Source organism: Puma concolor, chromosome F2, assembly GCF_028749965.1.
Source record: "Puma concolor isolate L17-30 chromosome F2, mPumCon1.1.hap2, whole genome shotgun sequence".
Taxonomy (NCBI): Eukaryota; Metazoa; Chordata; class Mammalia; order Carnivora; family Felidae; genus Puma; species Puma concolor.
In genome coordinates this window covers 29,210,245-29,227,528 of record NC_141684.1, presented here as the reverse complement: position 1 = coordinate 29,227,528, position 17,284 = coordinate 29,210,245, and the positions used below count along the sequence as shown (strand labels likewise).

Sequence of the window (17,284 nt, the reverse complement as noted above, 5' to 3'; positions counted from 1 at the left end):
TACTTTAGAGTCACTTCTTTTGAATCTGCTCTCACCAGAATTTACATTCTAATTAGTGGAGCACATATATAAGACAGCTCACTTGGGCTCAGATGGATGTTGTAGTTCAACAGATAGCATGCATTTAGCACCTACCATGTGCCAGGCACTGTACTAGCTACTAGCTACTAAAGAAATTGCTGTGGACAAGACAGCCCGAGTCCTGTCCTCATGGAGTGCACGTCTTAGCACTACATTCACGAACCTAGGACAGAGCAGAACTAACAGGCCCACAGAAGGCTGCATGAAACCCAGGGTTTGGTGGCTTTTAAATATTTTCTTTTACCTGATAAAGCTCATATTTTGACAGACTTTAAAGCTTTATATTCTAGAAGTAAAAGTTTGCCAAGCTCCAAAAACTACTTGTCTTAAGATCTTCTTTCTAAAATTTGATTCTAAACAGCTATTCCTATTCCATGACATGGATATTATTTGATGATTTTCTTTTTTAGCAGCAGAAGCTATGAAATTTTATTTTCCATTTATTCCATGTTCTTTAGAAATCCCAAAGAGAAGACTTCCAGCATTAGCAAATAAAGGGATATTTTTAAAGAACTTTCAGGTGAATCAGACCAAAATTAATGGATCAAGTATTACCAACCAATATTCTGTCACCATGACTTCATATAATTGCAGTTATAATATACCCATGATGGCTGTGAGCTTTGCACAGGTAAGCTCAGAATTTTGCAACTTACTGTTTTCAATTTATGGAAAATTAGCTTTGATCTAATAACCTTTTAAAAAAATTTTTACAAATGGCTGACATTCAGATGGAATATCTTTTAATAGGACAAGATAAGCATATAGCATCTGACATTCAGATGGAATATCTTTTAATAGGACAAGATAAGCTTATTCTAAGCATAAATGAAGAGTTAGAGGCTTGTTAGACTTGAGCATGAAAATTCACTTTAAGCATTAAGAAAGTCTTTAAGAAATATGTCTATGGGAAAAAACAAGGGGAAACTGTCTTAAGAAACAGATTTAACTAGAATTTTCTTTGTTGACTTAAAAGGAAATGCTATGGGCTCTTTCAGTAAAAGTTTTGAACAGAGATTGTTGAAAGAAAATTTGAAATTCTGCAATATGTTCTTAAATGTTTCTGTTAGAAACACCACTTTTTGCTTGTATCAAAATTGGTACTGGGAGGAAAAAGATAGGTTTCCAGAATTCCAAAAGGACCTGAATAATTTTTGTACTGCTTGCGTTATTTATAATAAGATCAGTATTAAATACTATAAATGTAAGTATTTTAAAATGTAATGTCCTCCAAAACTATCCAAGGAATTAATATAATTTTCCACAGTGAATCAAAAACAAGTATAATAAGCTCTAGATTGGAGTTAAATAGTAATTAAATATTTTTGTGAAAGTCTCAAAGAGTGTTTTGCTTAATGATAGTCTGATTCTGTGATTAAAAATACAAGAAAACTCTTAAGTATTCCACAAAAGTTGCTTTACCCTATGCTGGTGCAATGTTGTAATCTTAGTATCTTCAAGATGAAATGTCTTGTAAATACGTTTCAGTCGTTTACTCTTAGCTGCACAACAGAATGTAGTATCAGGGGTTTGTGTTGTTAAATAATCAGTGACATCAGCTCCCATTTTTCAAGATTCCTCATTAAAATTGGTAATTGTATCCTCTAGCTTTTGTTATTCAGTCAAAGTCAAATTAAGGAATATGGGACATATGTTTGTGACCTTTTTAAAAAAATTCCAGTGAAAGATACACGCAGTAATGTGCACATCTGTTAAATGTTATTTGTATTGATAAATAATCCAGTATGTGCTCTTTTGCGTCTAGCTGCTTCTGTTTGATATTATGAGATTTGTGTGTTGCATGTAGCTGTAGTTCATTCTTTGTCATTGCTTTACCGTATTCCGTGGTGTGAATATACCACAATTTAACCATCCTGTTGATGGGCTTTTGTCTTATTTCCAGTTTGGGGCTATTATGAATAAAGCTGCTGTGAACTTATGTCTTTTGGCAATTATGTTTACTCTTTTCTGTGGGCAGTGAGGCTTAAAGTTTTAAATTCCACAAGATTCACAGACAACCGTGAGGGATCTGAAGCAGGAAGATGTTATCATTTTCACTAGTACAATCACTGTGTATGAATTTTTATAGCATGTGTTGCTTTTGTCAATTGATTGGCACTCAACGTTAGGCAGGTTTTTCTTGAGTCTGGATCAGAATCTGTGCTGATTATATACTTCGGTATATTGTTAGTTTTCTAGTCCCCATATGTTATTTCTCCAAAGAGATTTTCAGTTTTTTGATAGCAAAGACTTCATCTTATGTTTCCTTGCCTCCCGACAGTGATTAGCACTGTACCTTGAATGGGATGCCTGTTCAATAAATATTTGTTCGTTGAGTGATGGAGGGTACACTCTGAATTAATGAGGTATTACTAAGGTTCCAGCTGATTGCTGCACAGATGACTGAGTTGACTTTGGCCTCATTATTGCAGCTTTGTAGGTATGGCCTGTGTTGATTTATGTGACTCTCCTTAATGTTCTGAGGAATCCTGAATACCTGAGGCTCATTTATGTCATGTCACAGGATTGTACGATGGTGAAATAGAAATCATGTTAGCTGTTGTTATGTTTAATCATTTTATCAATATTTATTTTGGAAATTAGATAATCACAAATGAGACGGAGAATGAGTCTGTTTACAGAGGAAATAATTGGCCAGGGGAGTCAAAGATTCGTATTCAGAGAATTCAAGCCGCGTCTCCACCTTTAAGTGGCAGCTTTGACATTCAAGCTTATGGACACATTCTCAAAGGTATATGACAAAAGTTCAGAACGGTTGGACAATGCCAATCTAGGCAGCCATAATAAAAATTTTGGTGTATTTCTTTCTAATATGATTTCCCTACATAATTTATATCCTTGAGATTATGTTAGTGACATAAAGCTAAATTATCCAGAACAAATTATATTTTCACTTTTTCTTTATTGCCTCACCAGATATACCAGGTTACATTCCCAAAAGTTTGTTTTTCTTTTATGTCCCCAGCTTATAGGTTCTCTATAAAGTTAATCAATAATCAAAAATAAAAGTTTTTGAGCCAGAGCTATCATCTGAGGTACGTTACTCATGTAATTTTTGCTTCCAAGAGATTCATAAATTCTTGGCCTAAATAAGACACAAATTATTTTTACTATATTGGAGGAGGACAGTTGGCTTACAATATGTAGCACACACTTCATGGATTTTAAGGGTCAAATCGGTTTGTATATTTTTGACCCCTGCTATTTGCTGTCCCTCTGTTGAATGCAGGCCTTCCCGCCACTGTGTCGGCTGCAGATTTACAGTTTGCTCTCCAGAGTGTGGAAGAAGTGGGACGAGTCTCAGTAACACGGGAGGGAACGTGTGCTGGATACTCATGGAACATCCAGTGGAGAAGCACACGTGGAAGGCAGAATCTTCTACAGGTTCCCTCCTCTGGCTTGGCTTTTGTTTGTTTGTTTGTTTGTTTTCCATGTGTTGCTGGCTTATTGCACCTTGCCTCATTTTTTTTAAAGAATTGGAGACTGTCTATATTTAAAAAATGCAAACTATAGACTAAACATTAAAAAAAGAGAAATTGAGGGAAGATTGTTCTAAGTTAAGTTGATTCGATGTTCTCGTTCATGGAGAATTGCTGTAGGTACTTTATTTGCTGTCCCCTCTGGAAAGAGACCAGGGATATGTGTTAGAAGACCCTTGATAGGGGCAGGAGGAGCCCAGGCAGGGCTTATAGGTTATCCTGTGTACCCCCAGGTAGTTCCTGTGGTAAGCTGTTATCTAATTACCTTTGCTTAGTTAGAGTGTGAAGGGGGTCAGAGGAGAGGAGCTGGACCCAGAGTATGTGAAGGAGAGGAATCTAGAGGAGTCTGGGGGCTCAGACTGTCAAAAACATTAAAAAGATGATGCTTTTGAGTGATAGTAAGAGTGTGAGGGAGGAAACGGTCTCTCTCGTGCACTATTGGAGAGAAAGTTGATTCGTATGATCATTTTAGGAGATTATTTAGTAGAATCTGAATATAGATACCCTCTGATTTAGCAATCTCAGCTATATAACTGTATAATACTGAAATAATAACACAAATATGAAATGATGTAGGCACAAAAGTAGTCACTGTGATAGTATTTGTAATAGTAAAAACCTAGCGACCTGGCCCCATCAAGAGAAGAATGGTTGTTAAAATGACACAACATTAGCCTGAATACTATGAAGCCATATATAATGTAGACCCACGTGTATTCACCCGGAAAGGTGTCCATGACAGAAGGTGGAAGAAAATACAGAATTCTACTTATGGGACCATTTTGAGAAAAGAAAAAAAAATGAGGAGAGAGGGGAAAGAGGAGACCAAAAAAAAAACACCCGTATATAAATGTAACATATGATGTACCTTACATAGACTATGGGTGTGCAGAATAGTAACAGTCATAAAGATATGGAGGTAATTTAAGAAAACACATGGTCTGGAACTAGAATTAGCAGATTCTGTAGCTGAGTGGCTCTAGTGACTGGTCTTCCTCTTGGTATCTCTGCTGATGTCTGTGCATTTACCCCCTTGTCTCTTTTCTGACCAGTCCTTCCCTGCTTGCTCATCATTTCTGCTTCTTATCACCACTTTAGCACACACAGGGCCCAGCGTGGAGACTCCTGTCTCTTTGCTAGCCACTGTATATATGAGAAGGCTGGCATATTGGCAGAGGGATTTTGAAATAACCAAGTTGTATGTATTGATTTGATTTTATTCATTTTTATCATTGGCAAAAAATATAATTCCACAAATGGATGAAAAACCAGGATAATCAGGGGTGAAAAATGCTGAAGGGGAAAAGTTGACTCTCAGGTGGAAAGAGGTATAACTCATTCAACTATTCAAAAATCATTTATCAGAATGGTCACATTTAGGACAATCATATAACATTTTGAGAAAATAAAATTTAGTAAATTGATTTTCCTTAGACATGCTTTATTCTAACAATTCAGGTTGATTTTAGTCATTCAGTTCAACTTGTAATTGATGTAATATATTATAATGCAGTCATGTTAGCCCTTTTGGGGGGGGGTAGATTATGTTCACTTTGGAAGAGGCTCCTTTTTCAAAAAATGTGACTAAAGTGCTTTTTTGAATGATTTTTTTCATCTTTGACTTTTATTCACTTTCAACCTTGCTTAATTAAAAAAAACTAGTACAGTCATATTTATCATAGCCTTTCTAGTAAAATAATTTTGTGTAAAAATAGATTAATGATTCCAATATTATTGGAGAAAAAGCTAATATGACAGTTACGAAGATAAAAGATGGTGGCTTATTCAGACGGCACATACTTGGAGACCTACTTCGTACACCCAACCAACAGCCACAGGTATTTCTGAAACCTTTCTCATGACCTGTAACATAATTTTAAATATGTACCAAGTTTGTAATACATTAAAGACCTGTTGAAACAGCAGGAATGATGTCTTTATTTTCATCTGAATATTAACTCAATAATATTATTATGACTTTTGGGAAAATTACCTTCCTTATGATAAAAGTGTGGATTTCTAAGCTTGACCACTACCTGTTAGAATTTGAAAATATGCTTTTTAATTTAATCTTTAGTTATTCTGTGAAGTAATTATTAACATTCCTACTTTAATGATGAGGAAATTAATATGTAATGAATGTAGGTGACTTTCACAAGAGCATCCTTTATTGTCCTTCATAGCACTAATCACTGCTAGGGCGTAATATGCACTTACTTCTTTTTCTTTATGCTTATTTATTTATTTTGAGAGAGAGAGAGAGAGAGACTGAGAAGGGAAAACACATGTATGTGTGCACAAGCACAGGAGGGGCAGAGAAAGAGGGAGAGAGAATCCCAGGCAGGCTCTGTGCTGTCAGCGCAGAGCCCAATGTGGGGGCTCCATTGCACAAACCAGTAGATCATGACCTGAGCTGAAATCAAAAGTCAGACACTTAACTGACTTAGCCACCCAGGCACCTTGCATTTACTTAAAAAAAAATTTATAGTGCGACTCTCTGTCTCCCCCCCGCCACTAGAATATAAATTGAGTGACAGCAGGGATGTTGTGTTTAATGTTGTCTTAATGCATTTTAACACTTAGAACTGTGCCTTTGCATACGAGGCACATGTGCTGAATGAATGGTCAAAGCAGAGAGTATCAATAGACTAATTTTTGAAAACAAACAAGCAAACAAACAAAACCCCATCATTTGTTTAAATCTTATGTATATTCTCCATAGCTGTGCTACCCGTTCTCCATTTCTGTGTTTAATTATTTGAAGGTTGAAGTCTATGTCAACGGAGGTCCAGCTAAGTGTTCAGGTGACTGTGGGTTTACGTGGGATTTCATGGCGACTCCAGTAGTCCGGGCCATAAACCCATCTCAAGGTAATCTCCGCTTTTTAACTTGGAGTAGAGTGTGGAAGACGAGTAGCAAAAGTGTGAACTAATAATGATTTTTAAATATACTGGTTTCACCACCTCAGGCATGCAGACATTGCTACATAGTTTTAAAAAAAATCTATCAGAAAGCTGTGGAAAGAGCATTAATTACTTACTTTTGAAAAACAAATCACACTTGAAGTTGGACTCGCCAGTCTACTTCTCTAGTTTCACCACGTTAGAGTCGGGTCTCTAAAATTTCACTCTGACGAGGCATTTTTGTGAAATTCTGCTTGCTAGGGTATTAACAGGAATCTTTCGTCAGATGAGACCACTTTTAGGAGATTTAGTACTAAAAAGCTGGTAATGAGACAGCTGCTGTTGAGTAAAAGAAAATAATTAGGTCCTAGACTTGAGAATTAGAGGAAAACACATTGCCAAGAACTCAGTCTTGGATGACACATTGTACCATATCTTCATATTATGTAATTACTTTAAAAACGTGATTACTCTTTGTGTCTGAACTCCCCAGCACGAAAGTAAACAGCAGGGGCTAAAGATTGCAAGGAGTGGCTTTTCTTTTCAGTCAGAATGCTAAACTCAGATGGTATAATCACAGATTTAATCTTGGTAGCTAGTAGGAAAATTCATCTGCTAATTATATATCACCAAAAAAAAAAAAAAAAGAAAGAAAATTTAAAAAATAACTCATGTTTGTGTTGAAAGAATATGTTCTTCAGACTTCTTTACAGTAATGATATTACTTTGGGATAATCCATATTACATGGGATCAAAACTATCAAGTATAAAAATTTGATGAACTTTAATTTGGTTGTGGTCCCTTGATATTTATATTTTTACATCTATCCTTGTATCTTATAATGAATTTCCACTTTTATATGTACTTCCTGAAAAAAACTGTTTCTTACTCAAAATAATTAACAATCTAAATTGCTTTTTTGACATATTTTGATAAAATTTTAAAATAATGAAAAGATAAGTATAAATAATGCTGTAAAAGACACCTATCTTCTCTTCACTGAAAATTAATGCAGTTAACAGTTTGTCATATTTACTTCCTATTATCAATTTAAGAAAGAAAATTTTATAGGAACAGCTAAAGTCCTCTTGAAACACAATCTCTGGTTCTAGTCCCTAAAGATCTCCCCAGAGGCAGTCACAATAATTAATTTTGTGTGTATTCTTCCATGCCATTGTTAATACCTTTTGTAAAGAACACACACACATAAGGTAATTTTAGTGTTTTTAAGCTTGTGAAAGAGATGTTAAAATGTAAACATCAGAGAAATTACGCTGTAAATATTATTTGCATCTGACTTTTGTCATTCAGCATTCCTTTTGAGAAATATATATATATGTTTTTATGCATAGCTAATTTGTCATTTAAAAATACTTCATGAATATACCAACTTATTTTTGTCTCTGTTGATGGACAACTAGATTGTTTACAAACTTTTGTTTTTACATATAATTGCATTGAGCTTTGTTGTACAAATCTCCTAAGGTGTACATGCTAGAGCTTATTTAGGGTACATGCCCAGAGATAGAATTGCTGGATAATAATTGAGTATGTGTGTATTCAGCTTATTAGATGGCCAAATTTCTCTCCAACATGCCTGTACTTCCAGCATATGTGAGAGCACTGTATTCCTCACATTGATGTCAATACTTAGATTATCAGCCTCCTAATTCTGGTCAATCTGATGGGTGAAAGAAATTGTCTCATCATTGTTTTAATTTGTCTTTTCTCTGATGAGTAATGCATGTAAGAATCTTCTTATTGGTTCTTGGACATTTAGAGTATTTCTTCTGCAAATTGCTTGTTAACAACCTTTATTTATCAGATTGTCTTTTTTCTACTGACTTGTAGCTGTGTATTTCATATTATGTTTACTGATCCTCTAGCACATCTTCTCCCAGTATGTCACCTGCACGTTGTTTTAGTATCTTGTTTATGGGAACAGTCAAATCACTGATTTATTCCAGTTTATTTATCTTTTCCTTTATGGTTAACCATGACTTTTCAATGTTATTTAAGAAAACCATCTGTACATTAAAGTTAAGATGTTTGATTATGTTTTCTTCTAAAATTCAAGAGGTTGACAGTTTTCATTCTTAGCTATTAAAATCCATGTGGAATCCATCTTGTATGTGATGTTATATAAGTAGGGTGACTATACCACTTATCGCCCAAATCTGGACACACTTTTTTTTTTATAATATGTGACGTTTATTGTCAAATTGGTTTCCATACAACACCCAGTGCTCATCCCAAAAGATGCCCTCTTCAATACCCATCACCCACCCCCCATCAACCCTCAGTTTGTTCTCAGTTTTTAAGAGTCTCTTATGCTTTGGCTCTCTCCTACTCTAACCTCTTTTTCTTTTTCCTTCCCCTCCCCCATGAGTTTCTGTTAAATTTCTCAGGATCCACATAAGAGTGAAAACATATGGTATCTGTCTTTCTCTGTATGGCTTATTTCACTTAGCATAACAGTCTCCAGTTCCATCCACGTTGCTACAAAGGGCCATATTTCATTCTTTCTCATTGCCATGCAGTACTCCATTGTGTATATAAACCACAATTTCTTTATCCATTCATCAGTTGATGGACATGTAGGCTCTTTCCATAATTTGGCTATTGTTGAGAGTGCTGCTATAAACATTGGGGTACAAGTGCCCCTATGCATCAGTACTCCTGTATCCCTTGGGTAAATTCCTAACAGTCATAGGGTCGGTCTATTTTTAAGTTTTTTGAGGAACCTCCACACTGTTTTCCAGAGCAGCTGTACCAGTTTGCATTCCCACCAACAGTGCAAGAGGGTTCCCGTTTCTCCACATCCTCTCCAGCATCTATAGTTGGACACTCTTAAGAATGAATGGAAAAAACAGTTATGAGTAAAATGCTGAGACAGAGGGTGTACCCTGGGAATATCTCAGCCACTTGAGGATGCATATTACCCCAGACAGAGGAAGCTTATTTTATCACAAGTGGAAAGTGCCCACAAGTATTGTGCAGTTCATCTTTTTTCTCATGAATTTGTGATGGCAGTTCTGTCATACGATAAGGTATCATGCAGGGATGCCTGTTTAATTTGTCATAACGATAATTTTCCTTATATCATTCCATACTTCAGACAGATATTCTGCTGGTAATCTCTATCAACACAGATTTAAAATATGAACAAAATATAGAGCAATTCAATGGGAAAAAATGTACCATTGGTAAATATGTGTCTGTTTTCCCTGCTTATTTACCAGCTTATTGTTTATAGCCTTTAGATGAAAATAGGCTTATTTGTCTCTGCAAAACATTTGACTTCATAACAACAGATTCTTTGTTTTTTTTCTTTTTCATATTGTTATTTAAATTGATCATTTTCAGGATCCTTTGAAGAAAGCACAATTCTAACCATAGTAGGCTCTGGATTTTCCCCCAGTTCAGCTGTATTGGTCTCTGTTGGACCAGTGGGTTGCTCTCTTCTTTCTGTGGATGGTAGGTCCTTTGTAAAATTATTATTATTACATTTAATTGTTTTTCTCATAAGAGAAAGTAGAGTCAAAGAGCAGTATTAAAATAGTCCTTCTGTAGAGTACCTCTGGGGACATGAAATTGGCAAACTTCTCTGGATAAATGCATTATGGTTTTTTTTTAAATTTTTTAAATGTTTATTTATTTTTGAGAGAGAGACAGAGTGTGAGCAGGGGAGGAGCAGAGAGAGAGGGAGGCCGAAGCAGAATCTGAAGCAGGCTCCAGTCTCTGAGTTGTCAGCACAGAGCCCAATGTGGGGCTCAAACCCAGGAACCACAAGATCTTACCTGAGCTGAAGTTGGACGCTTAGCCAACACACCCAGGCACCCCAAATGCATTATCTTTTTAATCTTTGGTTATGACCACAAACTAGTTCTTTCAGTGTTGGACAGTGTGTTTTATCCCTTAACTGTTGATTTTTGTTCTTTTTCCTGTATAAAGTGATTATATAAAAGCTTTCCTTCTTGAGGTGCCTGGGCGGCTAAGTCAGTTGAGCGTCTAACTTTTGATATTGGCTCAGGTCACGAACCCAGGGTCGTGGGAGCCGCATGTTGGGCCCTGTGCTGAGCGTGGAGTCTGCTTAAGATTCTGTCTCTCAATCTCTCTCTCTTTCTCTCTCTCTCTCTCTCTTTTCCTCTGACCCTCCCCTACTCACATGCACATAAGTGCACAAACTCTCTCAAATTTAAAAAAAAAAAAAAAAAAGCTTTTTTTGGTGTGTCTCTGGGACACAAAAATATAAGAGACACCACTCTGGTATTCGATGGTGCCCATGCTTTGACAGTGTCACATTAATAATCAGCAAAGAGACATGGTAATCCTCCCTGAGTTCGAGTCCAACAAAATCTCTATCCGTTAACATAAAATTTCAAGATTATTCACATTTTTTACTCTTGAAAAAGTGAGAGCCATGATTGTGTATTTCCCTAAATATTACCTTTCATAATTAATCCTAGGTGTTTTCCTTAATTTTAATAGGATTATATAAGCAAATGTATCTTTCATATAATTTGTTTTTAATTCAGATACTCTATGCATTCTTGAGATCTAAGTCAGTAATGCATCTGTATTACAAATGTGCATATATTCTTCTGAATGAAGTGTGAAGGATAGATTTTCATTTAGTTTTTGATCACCTTTCTTGATGAAACCTGATATTTTACTTAACATAAATCACATATTGGACCAACAATTTTAGAATTATTGATATAAATGATTTTACAGCTTAGGATTTTAAAATTACTAGTACAATAATCCCCTCCCACTTTTGGGGGGCCACAGTAGAAATCAGGAGTAAATTGTTCACTTTGCTTTTATTATTATTTCACCTACCTTTTTCTAACAGTGTCTGAGTCATAACATCAGATAGTTTGTAAAAACTTTCGCCCCATTCGTATATGAGTAGTTTTCCTCAGATATATTTCTTGATATATAAAAATGAAGCCCACTATTTATATTTGCAAATGTAAACTTTCAGTAATTTTATCTTACAAAAACATTTGTTTTATCATGTTTTTCTTTTGTTTCACAAGAAAATGAGATCAAGTGCCGGATTCTGAATGGCAGTGCTGGACATTTCCCAGTTGCTGTGTCCATAGCTGATGTTGGACTAGCACGGAACATACAGGGTGAAGTACTCTACTTCATTTATCAGAATCAGATCTCACACATCTGGCCTGCTTCTGGGAGCCTGGCAGGTAATAGTTAATTGTTCTAAACAAAGAAAATTGCATACATTTCCATCATTTCGTTGTACTGTTTCTAGAACAGGGTGGAGGGAGAGGAACCCAAAGCCCCCTCATATAGAACAAAGGAGACTCCCCTTTTGGAAAGCACAGTAATTAAATGGCTGACTAATTCTTTTGTTTCTTATGAAGCACAAGTCAGGGTGACTGCTTATAGTTACATCTTAGGTTATTGAATTAATATCATCAATTATTACATGTTTCTATAACAAGCTCATCAATTATGTCAAGATAAGATTTATTAGTTATTATTCTGCTCACCAGCTGCTCCATTTGTAACCACAGTCTCAATGGAGCTACTTGACCCAGAAAAAGTTCCAGGAACAAATCGGGGAAAGGAAGCCTAACACAGAAGATGAAAAAAAAATAACACATTTTTCCTGTCCTGCTTCATTTCCCTTAGTTTGGGATTTTTGCCTTGGTCTTGATCCTTTTGGTGTGTTTTGTGTTTTTATTTCACTTTATTTTATTTTTATTTTGTTGGGATTATTTCTGAGTTTCCCTTTTACTTAGTGATAATAAAATTTGGGATTTGGTAAGAGTCTTAGTTGAGTTTAATTTCATTGAGAGTCTTAATTCACTTTCAGAACACAAAATGGTTGAACATATAAAACCAGCATAATTTCTCTTTAGGATGAAGAAGACACTATAGAAAATAGCAGTTGATAGTAATGCCCCAAAACAGATGTTGGTTTGCAAATCTGTTATTTCATTAAATCACTTAGCCTAGTTTCCTTTATGGTTCCGGACTTCAGAGCTCAGGCTGTACTATGTGGCAGTGATTACACACACCGAGTCTAGTCCTTGATCTATTTGACGACCCATCCATTGGATGATAAGAAAATTCTTGAAGGATGAGTTAGATTCTTGCCAAAGTTTACTTTTGGTATTGTTGACCTGTTATTGTTGTTGTCATTTCCTTATGAAGGTGGTACTCTTTTGACTCTGTCTGGATTTGGTTTTAATGAAAATTCAAAGGTGTTAGTTGGAAATGAAACCTGCAATGTGATTGAAGGGGATTTGAATAAGATAACCTGCAGAACACCAAAAGTAAGACATCTGATTTTAGTTGTTTTTTTTTTTTTTTTTTTCTGAAAACTAATGAATTAAGGGACATCTCAGGAGAAGTTTAAACAAGGGACATATTTACTTAGGAACTGCAGCATTATAGTAACGTTCCTTCACAATTATTTCTTCAACATCTTTCTGCTAAGATCCAAATAGGAAGTATTATATCCACATTCTAGATACCTAACATTTAGAAAGACAGACATAGAAACCAATACTAAACAGTGTGTTCTATTTGAAATAATAGAAGTAGAAACAAACTGGGGGTGCCTGGGTGGCTCAGTCCGTTAAGCGTCCGACTTCGGCTTACAGTTTGTGTGCTCAAGTCCCACATCAGGCTCTGTGCTGACAGCTCAGAGCCTGGAGCCTGCTTCAGATTCTGTGTCTCCATCTCTCTGGCCCTCCCCAACTTGCACTCTGTCTGTCTCTCAAAAATGAATAAATGTCAAAAAAAAATTTTTTTTAAAGAAGTAAAACAAAGTAAAAATAAAATAGAGTGAGGAGAGGCTGTCAGAAGAGTTTCACAGAAAAATAGATGGCCTATCAGAGCTTGAAGGATGAAAGAGAGTTGATCAGGTAAATCTAAGTATGAAAGAACCTTAGCACTAACAGTCTAAAAAAATTCAGAGAAGCAAATCTTTTGGTTTTTTTTAAGGACTATATGTTTTAAATGTGTTAAAGTTTCAGTTTGTTGATAATAAATAAATACATAAATCTAATACCAAAAAAACACCCCCATGTGAAGTTCCTTGTGGAATATTGCATCTTAGCACTAAATTGTTGTTCTTTCTCTTAAAAAATAGTGTTTAAATTTAAACCAAGACTCTTGTTTGTTTATTATGTGCACAAAGATGCTGGATACGGTAATTAACATTAAAAAAATTTAGCAGACTAAGTGGGGGTATTATGTAGTTGAAATCTATAGGAAGAGTAAATTAGAGCATGTGTTGGACCGAATGATGATGAGAATCTGGAGGATAGGGTAAGTGAAAACATTGTTTAGATTTTGTGTTTCAGCTAAAGGCTGAGTGCGCATTAAGCAAATACTACGTGCTGGAAAAACTGTTTTTCCTAATTGGGAAATCTGTAGGTCCTCTATCAGTGAGAACACCAAACGTTTTTCTTAGGGGTCCAAGTATTCGTCTTGGATTGTGAATCCAAGTCAGCAAAAGATATAATAATGTGATTTGTCAATGAAGAGGAATAGATTACATGAGTGTATTTTAAGAGCAAAATGTCAAAACTTTTAGTATCTTATGCTTTATTAATTTAAAAGAGTCACTTGTCCAGAGCATCCTAACTATATTGCAGAGCCCTTAGGAATCCAGTAATATAGATACATTTAAGTTGGTCATAACCTCCCTCAAAACCAGTACATTATGTACCTTTATCTAAAACATTAAAACACATAGCCTGCATTTGACGCCACAGCTTTCTAAATATCTGAAAATTGATTCTGATTCACAACTTTGAAACAAAACATCTTCAGCAGTTTATTTTGAATGGTTCTAGTTGTTTTTAGCCACCAGATTTCTTCATCTCAACATTGAATATTTTCTAATTTTTTTTCTTCTTATTTCAGAGAACTGAGGGTACAGTTGATATTTCAGTTATTACCAATGGAGTTCAAGCCTCAGCAAAGGATGCGTATAGTTATAACTGTTTGCAGACCCCGGTTATAACTGATTTTAGTCCAAAAGTACGAACAATACTAGGTAAGGAAAATTCTAATGAGATCAGTCATTTGACATGTGCATGACATGTATATGTAAGATGCATGTTTGTAAGATATATATACATACGTCATCACACATACATATACATCACGTATATAAATGTAAACTATTTCTAGAAAGGTTTTTGAAGTATAGTTTCTCCTGCAATTTTTTTTATTGTTTATTTGTTTTTGAGAGAGAGAGGGAAATCAAGCACACATGGGGGTGGGGTAGAGAGAGGGGGATACAGAGGATCCAAAGAAGACTCTGTGCTGACAGCAAAGAGCCCAATGCAGGGCTCGAACTCAGGAACTGCAAGATCATGACCTCAGCTGAAGTCGGACACTTAGCCAACCGACTGGGCCACCCAGTTCTTTCTTAAAGCAAAACCAGCCACAAGTTCTATTAGTCTATTTATTATTTCACTTTGAACATGTGTGATAAGGAGAAAAATATTAAGTTTTTTAGAAAGTACTTTGCCATCTTTTTTTTCCTCTGTGAAACAATTAGATATGAATTTTATCTCCATATGGCAGATATCAATTCTTGCACTGATTTTTCTTTTGCCTCTGCAAGCGTTAGGATTTCCTAAATCTGATGAAAGATAAGAAATGAGTTCATTTACTTAATATGCAAATTTTATGCCACATAATAAGTGGAATCTTCTTCTAAAACTTCTATTCTCTTTTAAAATAATAGGAGAAGTTAATTTAACAGTTAAGGGTTATAACTTTGGCAATGAACTCGCACAAAACGTGGAGGTGTATGTTGGAGGAAGACCCTGCCAGATTTTTCACTGGAATTTCACAGATATTAGATGTCTTTTGCCCAAGTTGTCTCCTGGAAAACATGATATCTATGTAGAAGTCAGAAACTGGGGTTTTGCATCAACAAGGTATAGTAATGACCATAAACTCATGGGGTTGTGGGACACATGGGGCTAACAGCTTTGGGATAAGAAAAGAAGTAGCCGTTCATCTTCTAATATTTGCAGTTGCTTTCTTCACCCATCTGTATCTCCTTTTGCAAAAGATTCTGAAAATATAAAGTGCAATACGTGCTTAGTTTTGAGAACGATTCAGATTATGTTGTAGGATTCTCTGTAGAACTAGATCTGTGTATATATCACATATTTTCATTCATTCTGGAAATACTTACCAAGCAGTTAGTTACTTGTTCAGTGCTGAATTCACCGTGCAGAATAAGAGGGACATGTCCTCTGCCATTAATAATACCCACAATTTTGTTGGGGAGGCAGATTTCAAACACATTACATCAATAACTTAATTATAAGTATGAAAGAGGCTATGAATAAGAGGTTGCAGGTCTGTAAGAGCATATAGTAGAGAGCACTGACTTTTCCTGAGGGACAGGAAAGCATTCTCTAGAAGGTGACAATTAAGCCAAGAAATGGGTAGGAGCTGGCCATCTGAAGGAGAGGATGGAGAGAATCTTTCTCCAGCTTTTTCCTGTAGGTAACTTCTCACTATTTTCTTCCTGGAAGCTGTTTGTTAAAATTTTGAAGTAAAATTTCAGTGCTGGCCTAAGGAAAGTACTGGTTTAGATACTTAGAAAAAGAGAAAACTAAAATTTAGGAATTAAGAAAAAAGCAGGTAAAGCTGAAGTCAGAATAGGAGGAGAGATTATCGCAGCAGAATCTTGAGGTGAAGGAAGATGAGCAAGAGCAACCACGAACGAACCCCAGAACTACATCCCCCCCTTTGATTAACAGGGCAGCTGGTTTGTGCTTTTGGCGTGATGGAGATAATGAATAGAATTGATAGCATACAAAGCTGGGTGTTTCACTGGCAGTTTAAGAAATACCAATCCAGGGGCACCTGGATGGCTCAGTGGGTTGAGCATCCCACTCTTGATTTCAGCTCAAGTCATGATCCCAGGGTCGCGGGATTGAGCCCCGTGTTGGCCTCTGCACTGGGCATGGACCTGCTTAAGATTCTTTTTCTTGCCCTTTGCGCCTCTCCCCCCACCTCTTCCTCAAATAAAAAAATAAAAATAAAAAAATAAATAGCAATTCAGTTGCATAGAGGAAGTGAAATAAAAGTGAATACAAAGACTCATTTCACTTATGGTGAGAGCTAGGATGTAGGAGTCTACTTCTATGTATCAGGTCAGAACAGCATGACCTCCTCGGAGACACATCGTCTGTAACAACGCAAAACAAATTTAAAACTCTCATTGAAATAGTGGGAAGGGAGATCATGACAAGTTTCCAACATATATAGAATAATAAATTCAAATTAGTTGCATACAACTTTTATTTCTTTTTTAAAATTTTTTTATATGTTTAATTTTTGAGAGAGAGAGAGCATGAGCAGGAGAGGGGCAGAGAGAGAGGAGACAGAATATGAAGCAGGCACTGTGCTGACAGCTCAGAGCCCGACATAGGGCTCAAACCCACGAATGGTGAGATCATGACCTGAGCCAAAGTCAATGCTTAACCAATTGAACCACTCAGGAGCCCTATTTCTTAAATGAAATGTATGGAATTTCATTTCTATACTCTTACAGATCATGAGTGCTGCCTTTATGTTTTACTGTAATGAATATGTAAAATATTTTAAAGAATATCATATATTTCTTGTGACCTCAGTTCTCATAACCATATTTATTTCACAATATTTTAAGTTCCTCCATCTGAAATTATTCTGCCATGGGATTTTCAGAAAACTAATTTTCATTGTTAGGGAAAAACTATTATTATATACATTATGATTATATATATAGTATGTTGTTACAT

General features: G+C 35.7%; 1 protein-coding gene across 3 annotated transcripts in view; it reads left to right on the top strand.

Moving 5' to 3' along the window:
• PKHD1L1 (PKHD1 like 1) overlaps positions 1–17,284 on the top strand; it is a 159,140-nt gene that overhangs the window by 47,815 nt on the left and 94,041 nt on the right. For all 3 annotated transcript variants that reach the window (XM_086695604.1, XM_025922529.2, XM_086695602.1), the window contains exons 23-32: positions 540–712; positions 2,686–2,833; positions 3,332–3,486; positions 5,297–5,419; positions 6,346–6,451; positions 9,852–9,962; positions 11,531–11,695; positions 12,672–12,793; positions 14,394–14,526; positions 15,226–15,421. In XM_086695604.1, the coding sequence (XP_086551730.1) occupies positions 540–712; positions 2,686–2,833; positions 3,332–3,486; positions 5,297–5,419; positions 6,346–6,451; positions 9,852–9,962; positions 11,531–11,695; positions 12,672–12,793; positions 14,394–14,526; positions 15,226–15,421 (1,432 nt within the window). The remainder of the gene's footprint in view (positions 1–539; positions 713–2,685; positions 2,834–3,331; positions 3,487–5,296; positions 5,420–6,345; positions 6,452–9,851; positions 9,963–11,530; positions 11,696–12,671; positions 12,794–14,393; positions 14,527–15,225; positions 15,422–17,284) is intronic.